Source organism: Pelobates fuscus, chromosome 3 (genome assembly GCF_036172605.1).
Source record: "Pelobates fuscus isolate aPelFus1 chromosome 3, aPelFus1.pri, whole genome shotgun sequence".
Lineage (NCBI taxonomy): Eukaryota > Metazoa > Chordata > Amphibia > Anura > Pelobatidae > Pelobates > Pelobates fuscus.
This window is the reverse complement of record NC_086319.1, coordinates 167280235-167293692: the sequence shown is the minus strand read 5'-3', so window position 1 is coordinate 167293692 and position 13458 is coordinate 167280235. Positions and strand designations below refer to the sequence as shown.

Below are 13458 nucleotides of genomic sequence, written 5' to 3'. Positions count from 1 at the left end.
AGGCGGCGGCGTTGGCATGCTTTCCCGTTCCCCTCCCCAATAGTTCTGTTCCCCCCCCTTGCGGTGTGGGTCCCCATGGAATGCTGTGAATGTTGCAATTTTTGTCCCCTCTGTCCCCCTGGTATCCGTCCCCCACCCCAAATTCTGCTCGTGTAGATGGTGAGCCCGTGTTTGTCTCCGTTTTGTGTCCCCTTCCCCCTCCTGTTACTCACTGTTCGTCGTGCTCTGTTGGTGATTCATGGGTCCCCCTGTTGTCGTCTTGGCTGCGTGGTGCGTCTTCTGTTTATTGATCCTGTCTCGCTTGGTCTTGGTTCCAGCCGCGTTGGCGTTGGTGTTGGGGCCTTTGAGGGCCATTGTCGGGTCTGCAGGGTTGGGGCAGTCCTGGTGGTTGCTGGAGGAACGACCTCGCTAGCCAGTCGGGTACTTGTACTGGTGGGAGGCCCATGGCGCGCATGAAGCCCGGGACTTCTGGTTTCCTTATCACCAGCTGGTCAGGGCCGTGCCTGGCTGTTAGGGAGAATGGGTACCCCCAGCGGTACGGTATTCCTGCTTGCTGCAAGGCCGACGTCACTGGGCGCAGGGCTCTCCTTGCCTGCAGCGTGTATCGGGATAAATCTTGAGAGATGGTTATAGTTTGCCCTTCCAGGCGGAGTGTGCCCATGCGGTGGGCTATGCGTAAGATTTCTTCTTTTAGCTGCTAATTGTCTAGGCAGCATATTATATCCCTGGGTTGGTCCTCTGGTGCTGGTTGGGGTCTCAGTGCTCTATGTGCCCTTACCAGGCCTATTCTGGGTATATGCTGGCCCCCTAGTACCTGGGTGAAGATCTGCCTCAGCATTTCTGGGACATTTTCCGATGGGCCCCCTTCTCTCACCCCGCGGACGCGCAGATTCAGCCTGCGGCCGCGGTTGTCCAGGTCGTCCACCCATGTGGTGAGGTGTGCCATGTCTGCTTCTTGGGCTGTTACTGCTGAATTAGTGTGTTCTAGGTCCGTCCGCAGGGCCTTGGTTTCGGCCTCCGCTACTGTCATGCGGGCCTCCACATTGGAAAGGTCCGCACGAAGTTGGGCGACTTCTTCGCGGACTACGCGGCCTAGGCGGTCTGAGAGGGCCTCAAAATCTGATTTAGTGTGGAGGTTGGGTAGTATGTCCCTCCACTCGCCGTCCGGCGTCACTTGAGGCTCTGAGGTGAAGGATGGGGCCGGGGAGTATCTGGCTGGCGTGGATGGCAGTGATTCCGGTATCTGGCTTGAGGTCTCCATCTCCTTTTGCGGTGACAGGGTGCGGGTCGTGGTGTGGAGGTAAGTTCTGATCAACTGTTCTCGCCCGCGGGTCTCGGGGTGCTTCCTGGGTCAGCTTGCTTCTTCGTGCGACCCATCTGCGTGATGTGTGCGGGTTAAACAGGCGCCACGAGGAGCTGTGGGTTTATGCGTCCATCTTGGTGGGCCTCCGGACACGCCCCCTCCTCATTTTTAATTTGTACTGACAAAATACATTTGTGGAACTTAAATTTAGGGTTAATCTAATTATCTTCCTTCTAGAAATATTTAAAATTATACATAGTAATTTAAAGGAATCATTTGTGAAAATCAAATTGTAAAATAAAACACAGACCACATGTTTATATTCATGTATGTTTATTAGGGACCCAGATAAGGACTTTATTGTGGCGATGTTCAGGACTAGAATACCCATAACGGCATTGAAATCCACCGGAAGTGACATCAAAACCTGCAGAGAATCATGGAGCATGTAGTACGAATAAACAGGAAGTAACGCAACGATATCTGGCCGTGTCACACCAAGCATACCGGATTGGAGAACAAAAAATTGGCGGTTAATTGAGGATTTAAAAGAGAGAGAGAATACAGAAGATATTTTGAAGCTGACTGAGGAAGCCGTTTTTAATCGGTGAAATGCGTTTTGGCTGAAAGTGGACCTATATTTAGACCACTTAATACAATTGTATTGTTCTTATGTTTTTACAGTTTTTTTATTTCATTTTTAAATTCTTTATTTTTGTTGTGCAATATGGGTTACAAACATGCCTGTTATGTCACGACAGCAGTCACAGGTTCATCAATGCAAACATTGTCATGACAAGATTGAGCTGCACATTTTTATAGGTAGATAGGACTAATAGGTGAGTACGTGCGATCATTGTTAAAAGTATGCAAGTTGTTATAAGTTAGGCTTCTTAACATGCGATGTTGCTCTATGCTTGGTACACTTTAAGAAACGTGATTTAAGGGAAACAAGCTTAGTCTAGTTATGGGGTTCAAACATCAGAAATACAGTTTAGTTCATGCTTAAATTGTTAACATAGTGAGTGTTAGATATTATAGCGTGGTCGAACTAGTGTGGTTTAGCTCAAAGACATTGGGTAAACTTCATTGCAGAGCATAGTAACCGGTGGCACTAAGGTACAGCCTTCACATTATGTTTTATGGTATGTTTAGGTTGTAGGCTGGCTAGTGTATGTCTAGGGTGAGTGGGTCTCGAGAGTAAGTGTTCAGGCAGATGTGGATAGCTGGTGTCCCAGGTAACCTTAGGGTGGGCCTCTCCCATAGTGCCGGTCAGCCGATGCCACGTGTGGGCAAAGTATAGTTCTGTGCCAGTTGCTGGAGCCGCTTGCTCCACGTTCTGGGTGTGTAGAGGAGAGGAGCGGCAGAGAGGGTTGCAGGTTCTCCTGGTGAGTGTCTTGGGGTCCTGGCTGTGCCTTGTGCTCATCGGCGTTGTCGCTGACCTTTGCCGGTTCGCTGTGGCAGTGTAGTGGTATCTGCTAGTTGAGGCTTGGCAATCCGTCTACCCGGACTGTCTGGATGGGCCTCACCCCTACAGTTTTTTATTTTCTAGTAAACAGTTTATATATACTTTTTAAATATTACTTTTCTCTAAAGAATAAATATAGTTTTTATATTCATCAATCCAACTGTATCCTGCACAAGTGATTCCAGAGAGGGGCAATATCACCCCATAAATTGACACTAGGCTTATATACTTAGAGCCAGTTATCAAAAGGCTCTAAATAAGGTGAGCACTTTGTATTTTATTCATATTGAAAAAATCAGTATCGAAGATACTACACTTAGATTGGAATATCTGTGTCTTTTTTTTGTATGATGTGGAGAGGAACATATGTACTTTTCCCTTGAGAGAGGGGTCGTGTGATCTACCCAAAAAGACACAGACGTCTGGAAGTTTAGAGCCTTACAACTGTAAAAGGCTCTAAAAAATGTGAGGTTATTTAAACTTATAACTCACATAATAATTCTTGGGACATTTTCTCGATATGCTGCACAATAATTTGCATATCTTTTCTATTTTCTTTATATGTACACGAAAATACAAAGTGTGATATAGAGGGTAAGTGCCTTTATGCACTCTATACAAGAATTCACTCATTTTTATATCTAGATATATCGTTGCACTCCTGAAAACTGAAGGTTTAAAGGGTATAAATACCTGCTAAATCTAAGGTTTTTCTGTTGGTTCCTATGTCCAAAATAGTTCCAGGGTGTTTGGTGCTTTTTTCGGTCAACTTTCTGGAGCTCGGGGGCGGAGCCTAGCTTCCAGGCTGAGCAGACGTGCAGGACCCAAGCTCCTGACCAAAACTGCTGTTTTTTGGGGAAAAACCCCAGAAACCCGGCACGTTCACTTTCTGGAGGAGAATAAGCGAGGAGGGGATACCCGGGGGAACCCTTTGACACCCGAAGCATGACTGACACTAGCCGGGAACCCTAAAAACCTGCTGAGGCCTACCAGGGATCGAAGCGTGGAGAGGCGGCCGCTCTCCTCGCTAGAGAACAGGCTCACAGACACCTCAAACCTCCTACCTCCTAACCCCCCCCCCCCCCTTTGGACCGGTGGGGGATATCCCGGTCCCTAATAGGATAGCAAGCCTGCTCCTGGGAGACAAGCTGAAGAATCTTGAAAGCCACGCGGCTCATCCAAGATGGCCGCCGCAACGACATCTCAGCACAACCAAACAAGCCTATCAGGCCAGAATTGGAGAGAAAGCTTCGATGCCAGATTTGAGGCAATATGCCAGGCCTTCTGGGATCGTCTCGCCAAGCGGCAACCCACACTACCCCCTCAAGTGCTGCAGACAGCCTGTGAGGCAGATTCGGATACCTGTGCCTCTTCTGGGCTGGGCACCCAATTGGAGTTCCCTCCACTCCGCAGTCCAAATGCCCATGGAGAAGACCGCAATCCAGGAGACCCGCGGGCACACAACCCTCCCGTTCGGAATGGGCGGGTCCAGGGTCTAAAGGCACTGGCTCCCCCTAAGGTCCGGAGCCGAAACCGCAGGGATCCGCTGCACTACGGGCTACCGACAACCCGCCTGACACATGCACAGCATCGTCCGACAGGACCTATGCCGGGGAGAGGAAACAAGACAGGCGGAACTGTGGCGCGGCGTCCTACTCCCAAGCGGAGGATCAAGTGGCTACAAATACCAGCCCACAACAGGTACAAGCGGAGGGTACAACGCCACCCGAGACCATGGGACTTCCGTCCCACAACAACGAGCCGGCAGACCCCGCACAAACACACACGGTACCCCAACTCGACCCAGGCTGAAGAGGGTGAGAGGGCATGGTACACACGAAGGCCCCCTGGGACTGCTGACAACACCCCTCCCCACATTCTTATACTGCCACACTTGGGAGTAGACATGCCCCCCCCGGCAGGAATCGGCTAAAGCATCCAGTCAATAGGCGGCAGAAACTCCATAGACTTAATGGTCTCACGAGTCAAAACCCTGCCAGCACCACAAGCTGGGTCGGACTCTGACTCCAACTCCCATGACTCTCCACCAATGGCCAACACACAGAGTACTAGTTGCTCCTTGGCCCCGACAGGGGTACACCCCCCCCCACCTAACTAGCTTGTCTATTGTGCCTTATACCTAGTCTGCTACATAGGTTGTCATGCTATTTGTCTCACCGTGCTATTATCACGCATGTTCTTACTCTCATGCTCCTTAATAATGTTAGCTGTTTAAACAGAGTGCAAAGCTGAATGTCAGGTGTTATATATATTATGCAGCATGGAGTTTCTAGCGCAACTAACTACAGAAAATTCACTCTCTCTTGCCAATTTTAGCACTTAGCGTTACCCTGTTGAGCATGTACCCGTATTGTCCTATTACTTAACCTTCATGTCAGTCTGTCTTAATTATTTTTATTATTTTGGTTATTAATGACTCACTAGCAACTTGTCACCTGGTGTAGCCTAACCTGTTTAAACGACTTGTATCATCTTTAACCTATCGGTATGCATATACTACACAGGACAGCTATTTTGAATGACAGGCTGGACATAGCAATGTTTTACAGGGCAAGCACCTAGAGAGAATTGCGATGTTCAGACATAGCATATATTATAGGCAAGTTACTGGCTATGTCCACTTTAATGAGAAACCCCCTCAGCTAAATACCCATAGCATCACGTTATTATGCACCATGTCAGAATTAGCTACTGCTTTGCTGCAAACCTTGCTCGCAATTTATCTACTCTAGCGTAGACGTAATAGCGCTGTTAAACGTCTTTATTTTACTTAATTTTATCCACACCTAGTCTGAAGTAACGACTGTTTAGTTAAGCATTTTACATTTTGTTCAACTTGTTGATGACACGATGTTAAGTAAGCTCCTAACAAAAAATGTGTGCAGTTTCTTTGCAGACCACGTACTTGTTCTTTTTTATTTGAAACTTGCGCTTGTGAGAGCTGTTGTGGCTGAACAAGCAATGTTGTAAACCTTTATGCACACCAAAAATAAAGAATTTAAAAAAAAAAAAAAAAAAAACTTTCTGGAGCTCCTGCGGCTGCAATACTGGGTTCTCCGTCTGGTTCTTGGGTAGCGTTTGTTCCCCTTAGTCCCAGGCACCTTCCCTCCAAGAAGCGCTGTCCTGGCGCATTTCAAAGTGGTTCAAAACCGCAAACCAAATTGTCCGGGAACCGCACTGTCACCTCATGCCGAAAACTGTTTCATAACATTTGTGGCTAAGTCCCTCTGTGGTGACCGGGAACCCACAAAGTCCTCATGCTGAATTTAGTTTCATAGTGGTCCATACACCCCGGGGACTATTCGTGGGTTTGGTTCATGCGAACGGCCGCCAGAGAACCAGCATTCGGTTCTATTCACATGAAGGGAAAGTGCCGAACCAGGGGCATACAGGGAAAGCTACTAGTGGCTGCTGGGCAGGGTAACTCTCAAACGGTGTCCCAGACCTGGACCATAGTCAGTGGGCAGGAGGCCGGCTTCTACACTCCTTGAGGAGTCCATGGCAAACTTATGTGGGAAGGAGCGTTTGTCACAGAGCTACATCTTGGAAAATTGAATGGCTTTCGCTTATAGGGCGCTTTATTTGCCTCAGCACCATTTCATGGTTGTATTTCTGGTATATTAATGATGAAACTTTACTATGATATCTCGGGCTGCTAACCTTCTCCTCTGTGCACTCGTACATTCTCTTACTTGGCCTCTGGAATCTTTGTCAGCAGAGGTTGGAATGTGACCAGGATCAAGGGGCCTAGCAGTCCCTCTTGAGCGTTTTCTAGATGTTATTCTGCTGTGCGACTTGCCAAGCCTTAAAAGTGCATTTCTGCCTCAACCAACCTAGCATGGATATTGTTGGTGTGAGCAAGTGAGTCATTATGGGTGATCACCACTGCTTCCACTCTGACCTAAAAACTCAGCAGTGCAGGCTTACCAACCCCTGTATTTCTGCCTTGACTTCTGCAGCACTGAACTCTATTTCTACAGCCAAATAGGAGTGATCCACGCTAATCTGCTGTAACATTCAGGAGGTATCGTCCAAGTCCGAAACAGCTCCAAACTCTGCACAACTGTGTGGGCTAGTTGAGGTGATGTCTTAGGAGGCCACTGGAGTTGCCTTAAAAAATGTGGGCGACTGGTGGTTCTGAAGTGCGCTTGAAGTGCGCTTGGTGCTGTGGCCCTGTCACTTTTGTCTTAAATGCTCTGTGTGTAGTGGCACCTACCTTTCTCCAGCGCCCTACCTTTCTCCAGAGCTTTCCTCCTCCTCTCCTCCTTCCTTGTGATGTCATCGGCTGAATGCGCATGCGCGGCAGGAGCCGCGCGCGCATTCAGCCGGTCGCATAGGAAAGCATTGGACGCTGGCGTCTTCTCACTGTGATTTCCACAGTGAGAAGCACGCAAGCGCCTCTAGCGGCTGTCAATGAGACAGCCACTAGAGGCTCTGGAGGCTGGATTAACCCTCAGTATAAGCATAGCAGTTTCTCTGAAACTGCTATGTTTATAAAAAAAAAAAAGGGTTAATCCTAGATGGACCAGGCAGCCAGACCACTTCATTAAGCTGAAGTGGTCTGGGTGCCTAGAGTGGTCCTTTTAAGAAAGAGTTCCAATCATGGAATGCAATTCTAAAACTAAAGATTCTTTAGTAAACTAAAACTTCAAATTAAAAGTAGCTTGGCGTCTTATTTGCAATTCACTTTAAGTTTTCACTTTACTGACTATGCAAGAAAATATTGAAGATTCAATTCTCAGAAAGAAAAACATGCATTTCTATCTCTAGGGAAGCTACAGTGGGGAAAGTTTTTTTTATTTTATTTTTTTTGTGTGCTCCATCTTCAATTGAAAGGTACAGATTAAAATTCCAGCTGAATTTTGAAAATTGAATTATATTTTACCTTTTAGTTTATCTTCATAACCTTTATTTAAATGATACTGTGATTCCTATTAATGTTCTGCTTGATACAACTCCTCCACCAGCAATTGCTGCAAATCTGCAAATCTGATTGGATAATTAAGATTGGTCGCCCAGTCAGATTTTTCTCACATGCAAGCCATGGCCAATGCTCCTATGACAAAACTCACCTCAAGATAACTAGTTCTCTAGTACTGAAAGAGGAAGCTCTCCTGACTATCAGTTTAACAGTCGGCACTTTTATCATTTTGTTTTTATAGTCTTCTCTTGAAATAGGGATTTTAACAAAAACTTCGAAGGGTGGACTCATAAACACATGTAAAGCGAAGTGCTTTATGGGTCTGGGATGTCTCTTTATTGGAAATGAGTGCTTTCTCTCTGTTCATTTTATACATTGGTATACCTAATGTTTTAGTGCCCTGGTAGCCATTTAGGTCCCTAGCCCCCACCCATAGGGAGTAAAAAATATAGTGTACCTTTTTCTTTTGTAGCGCGGGTCTCTACTGCCATCCCGCACCCTTGGCTGAGATCGAGATTGATCTGAGCCAATACAATGCTTTCCCATAGGAAAGCATTGGTAGCCTAGTGTGCATGCATGGCAAAATGTTTCACTGGGCCAATCGGATGGTCTCTCTGCTTAGCTTCTGTTTTTTCACTTGCAGGGTTAAAATGGGGCGGGTGGGAGATGGAAGTTGTATGGGTAAGTATAGTGTCCCTTTAATGTTGAATGGAAGGACATCGCCAGGGCACTCCAGACACTATAACCACTTTAACGAGATGGAGATGTTAGAGTGATTACAGTGTCCCTTTATGTAAATAAATAATCTATAACTGTGGAGATGTACTAATACATTGCAGCTGTTTTCATGCCACTAGACATACCAGCTTCTGATAATAAGGTAAGTAAACTGAAAGTGGTTTTAAAGGATTACTCCAACCATATACCAGTGCTTTCCTAATACTCCAACCAAGTACCAGTGCTTTCCTGAAACACTGGTGTTGGTTAGAGTAGCCTTTTATGAGGCACCCACCCCCAAGTCCCAACTATAAATAAACTAAACTTATTTTGGCTGAAGTCACTCCTCCAGACAAGGTGGGAGATCAGGGAGGAAGGACTGAGGGAGGAGAGAGGTGGCATGAAGGGGGTCCTGTGCCACCATTGACTGTCTAACACCAGTATACGGTGTGTGCTGGTGCCAGATGCCAATTTTGAACAGAATTGATATTGGCTAGCCCTGAACTTTTTGGGCTGGCTCATGACACTTCAAGACGTAGAGTTACTCTCTCTATATGCAACGGTTCAAAGCGGAAAGCTGCTCATAATCACTTTAAAGTTAAGGCTTCAGAGATGCATCCAACACACAGGAAATCAATGTGTTGGACAAACATATGGCGCTCAAGTGATTAAATGAAGTAGGAGCTTCGACTGGGGAGAAAAAAGTGGAAATGCAGAGGGATTAATCACTTGCATTTTTCCTCCTCATGTCACTGAATAGAGAGGCCATGTTTGAATAAGGTGAAATTGTACAGAAACCAACTCACACAAACATACCTGCCTGCGTTCATACCCTTACCGACCGTTCATGGTTATACAAAATGTAATAGAAACACAAAATTCTGTCTCTATGCATTTGTGGTACAGGAATTTCATAGGCCTTGTCATAATAGGTTAAGACCTAAATTATTGATCCATGGCTATATGAATTTTTTATATTATATAGTTTATTTATATTTATTTTACTGTGGGTACCTTGCAGATGATACCCTAGGTGCTGTGCGTACAATGTTGTAGTTATATGTACAGTGACTTTATCTTAATTATGTGGTTTTAGTGTATAGATAATGACCCTACAGTGTCCATGTTTAATTCTATGCCATTTAGGTGTTAAATCACTTTGTTTATACAGGCGTAGCAACAACCCATTACATGTGACTTACACAAACTTCTTAAACATTCTCTGTAAAGAGAGAACTAATGTTTAAACTTCCTTTATCGCACAGTGTGTTTAATTTAGAATCTCATCTCCTGCTCTGTTAAATAGTCTTCTAGAATCTGCAGGAGCCACGTGTGTTTGACTAAAGTTCAATTTACAGAGCAGGAGATAAAAACTTCTAAAGTAAGTTCTGCAACCATTATTTCCATGAAAGCGGTGTCTGTTACAGCTAAGGGAGATGTGGCAAGGAATGCACAAAATAAGTTATTTAACTCCTAAATGGCAGAGAATTAAGCATTGAGGTTGCATGGTCATGAGCTGTACACCAAAACCACTTCATTGAGGTAAAGTTGCTTTGGTGACTATAGTGTTCTTTTAAAGAAGCAAACACAATATCAATATCTGTAAATTTTTCCTTTTCTTTTTTTTTTTTTTAATCCTAGGACCATCCTGTGTTCTCCCTGGCTATTTCTAGAAGAAACTAATGGCGTCATCGGCCACTGTGCCTATCGGGTTCCACTATGAAACACAATATGTCGTGCTCAGCTATTTGGGGTTCCCCCCACAAGACCTTCTGTCAGGTGAGCCCCTCTCCATCAGGTCTAGTGAATAAGTATTTTGTGAATATCTATTCAGCATGCTTTATCACTTATCAGTCTCTGTTTTCACATGATGTAACTGTTTAAGAAATGCTTATAGCAACCTTAAGAGGTTATAGTGAATCATTTACAAATTTTCACCTTATTGGGGACTTAATTTACATAATTATTCATCTGATTAAAGTGGAACTTTCTCATTGGCAATTCTAGGTTTCCTTCTTTGGTTTTTGAGCACCTTTGGTCACCATGTCCAGTATCACAGCATCTAGTGGTTATGCTTCGTAGACTGCCTATTTAATCTTAATATGTAACCAAAAATGACAAAAAAAAATAATTTTTTTTTTATTACAATCTTTATTTTAATTTTCCATGTTTTACTTTTTTCTCTTTTATTTTAATTTTTTTCCTTTCTTATTTCTCTGTTGTTAAACCCATTTCACCGTGCGACATCAAATCAATGCACATAAAAAAGGCTCATGAATGCGGTGATAATTGAATCATTAACAGTAGGAGGTAAATACACAACAAGATTGTCCGAACCTTTGTTGTGTTTGCGGGTAGCAATCCCCCATCGATAAACATATATCGAAGAGTGGAGAAGACAGTCGTGAATGGGGGGGAAACAAGTGGAAGATTGGAGGGAGCAGAAAAGGTGGGAAATATGAGACAAAAGTAAAAAAAAATAATAGGGGGAGGGAGATCTGGCACAAGTTTAAAAAAAAAAGAAAAGAAAAAAAGATAAATAGCAAGTAGCAGGAGGGGCAAAGAACATAATCATAGAGTTGCAGAGAGCATACGAAAAGAAAAGCGGAAGAAAAAGTCAGGACCAACTAAATATAAGCTTAAAAAGGTCCTATCTGGTGTTTTTAAGACCAACAAATATTACCCTGGGAAAATGGAGACATCTTAAAGGTTTGTTAATTATTGAGCTTATCAAAAGCTAAAAATAATAATTTAGTATGTTGCATTAAAACAAATACCGTATATACTAGAGTATAAGCCGACCCGAATATAAGCCGAGGCCCCTAATTTTACCCCAAAAAACTGGGAAAACGTATTGACTCGAGTATAAGACTAGGGTGGAAAATGCAGCAGCTACTGGTAAATTTCTAAATAAAATTAGATCCTAAAAAAATTATATTAATTGAATATTTATTTACAGTGTGTGTATATAATGAATGCAGTGTGTGCGGATGAGTGCAGTGTGTGCGGATGAGTGCAGTGTGCGGATGAGTGCAGTGTGCGGATGAGTGCAGTGTGCGGATGAGTGCAGTGTGCGGATGAGTGCAGTGTGCGGATGAGTGCAGTGCGTGTGTGTATGAGTGCAGTGCGTGTGTGCAGTGCATGAGTGCAGTGCGTGTGTGCAGTGCGTGTATGAGTGCAGTGCGTGTGTGTATATATTAATTGAATATTTATTTTCAGTGTGTGTATGAGTGTAGTGCGTGTATGAGTGTAGTGCGTGTATGAGTGCAGTGTGTGTGTATGAGTGCAGTGTGTGTGTATGAGTGCAGTGTGTGCGTATGAGTGCAGTGTGTGTGAGTGCAGTGTGTGTGTGTATGAGTGCAGTGTGTGTGCGTATATATTATGTAATATTTATGTCCAGTGTGTATGAGTGCAGTGTGTATGAGTGCAGTGTGTGTGTATGAGTGCAGTGTGTGTGTATGAGTGCAGTGTGTGTGTATGAGTGCAGTGTGTGTGTATGAGTGCAGTGTGTGTGTATGAGTGCAGTGTGTGTGTATGAGTGCAGTGTGTGTGTATGAGTGCAGTGTGTGTGTATGAGTGCAGTGTGTGTGTATGAGTGCAGTGTGTGTGTATGAGTGCAGTGTGTGTGTATGAGTGCAGTGTGTGTGTATGAGTGCAGTGTGTGTGTATGAGTGCAGTGTGTGTGTGTGAGTGTGTGTGTGAGTGTGTGAGTGCAGTGTGTGAATGAAGTGTGTGTATATGAATGAAGTGTGTGTATATGAATGAAGTGTGTGTATATGAATGAAGTGTGTGTATATGAATGAAGTGTGTGTATATGAATGAAGTGTGTGTATATGAATGAAGTGTGTGTATATGAATGAAGTGTGTGTATATGAATGAAGTGTGAGTGTGTGATGCAGTGTGTGTTTGTGTATGTGTTGGTGGGGGTGGGCATTTGATATATTATTAATTATTATTATTTTTTTATTTTTTTTATTATTATTTATTATTTAATTATTATTATTATTTTTTTTTAATTATCTTTTTTTTTAACGTCCCCCCTCCCTGCTTGCTAGCTGGCCAGGGAGGGGGGCTCCTTCCCTGGTGGTCCAGTGTCATTGGTAGTTCAGTGGGGGGAGAGGGGTGCTGGCAGAGCTGTACTTACCTTTCCTGCAGCTCCTGTCAGCTCTCTCCTCCTCCGCGCGGTCTGTGCAGCTCCCTCTGTCAGCTCCCACTGTAAGTCTCGCGAGAGCCGCGGCTCTCGCAAGACTTACACTGGGAGCTGACAGAGGGAGCTGCACAGACCGCGCGGAGGAGGAGAGAGCTGACAGGAGCTGCAGGAAAGGTAAGTACAGCTCTGCCAGCACCCCTCTCCCCCCAGTCTGTATTATGGCAATGCAAATTGCCATAATACAGACTCTGACTCGAGTATAAGCCGAGTTGGGGTTTTTCAGCACAAAAAATGTGCTGAAAAACTCTGCTTATACTCGAGTATATACGGTACACCTAAGTGTTGCTCTCTTGCAGCACACATGGTTGTCCTTGAGAGTCAGTAATTGGATTTGTCTGCATTTAAGTTTGAATCTATACTTTTCTGCTAAACCAGGGGTTCTCAACCTTGTCCTCAAGGACCCCCTACCAGTCCAGGGTTTAGGGATTACCTGGGTGTGAGGACAAGGTTGAGAACCCCTGTGCTAAAGCATTTTGGGTTTCTCAGTTGGCAGATGACCTTTCATGTGAAATTAAAGAGTGAACCAAGCTTTGAATGGTTTTTAAATTTTTTATGTGCATCTGGTATTTGTGTGTTCCTCTGTCATATGAATTATTACATATTTTGTGCCTATTTAACTTGCTCCACTTCAATTAATCGATGTAGACCCAGTGTGGTTCTGCATTTTGCTAGCTATTGATGTTCCCCTGCTGCTGTTAGAGAGCAAGGACTTTACAGCAGTTGAGGAATTGCATGCTGCCTGTCCCTTTTGGTTTAGAGATACTGTGTTTACTTGAATCTACTGCGCACTTCAATTTTTGAAACCTGGATGCCAAAAA

At 44.4% G+C, this 13458-nt stretch overlaps 1 protein-coding gene across 1 annotated transcript in view; it reads left to right on the top strand.

The window, feature by feature from the left end:
- Window positions 1–13458, top strand: part of BCL2L13 (BCL2 like 13) — a 92538-nt gene that overhangs the window by 29641 nt on the left and 49439 nt on the right. Inside the window, exon 2 of the mRNA XM_063447650.1 lies at window positions 10072–10209. Within this exon, the coding sequence (XP_063303720.1) occupies window positions 10113–10209 (97 nt within the window). The 5' untranslated portion in view covers window positions 10072–10112. The remainder of the gene's footprint in view (window positions 1–10071; window positions 10210–13458) is intronic.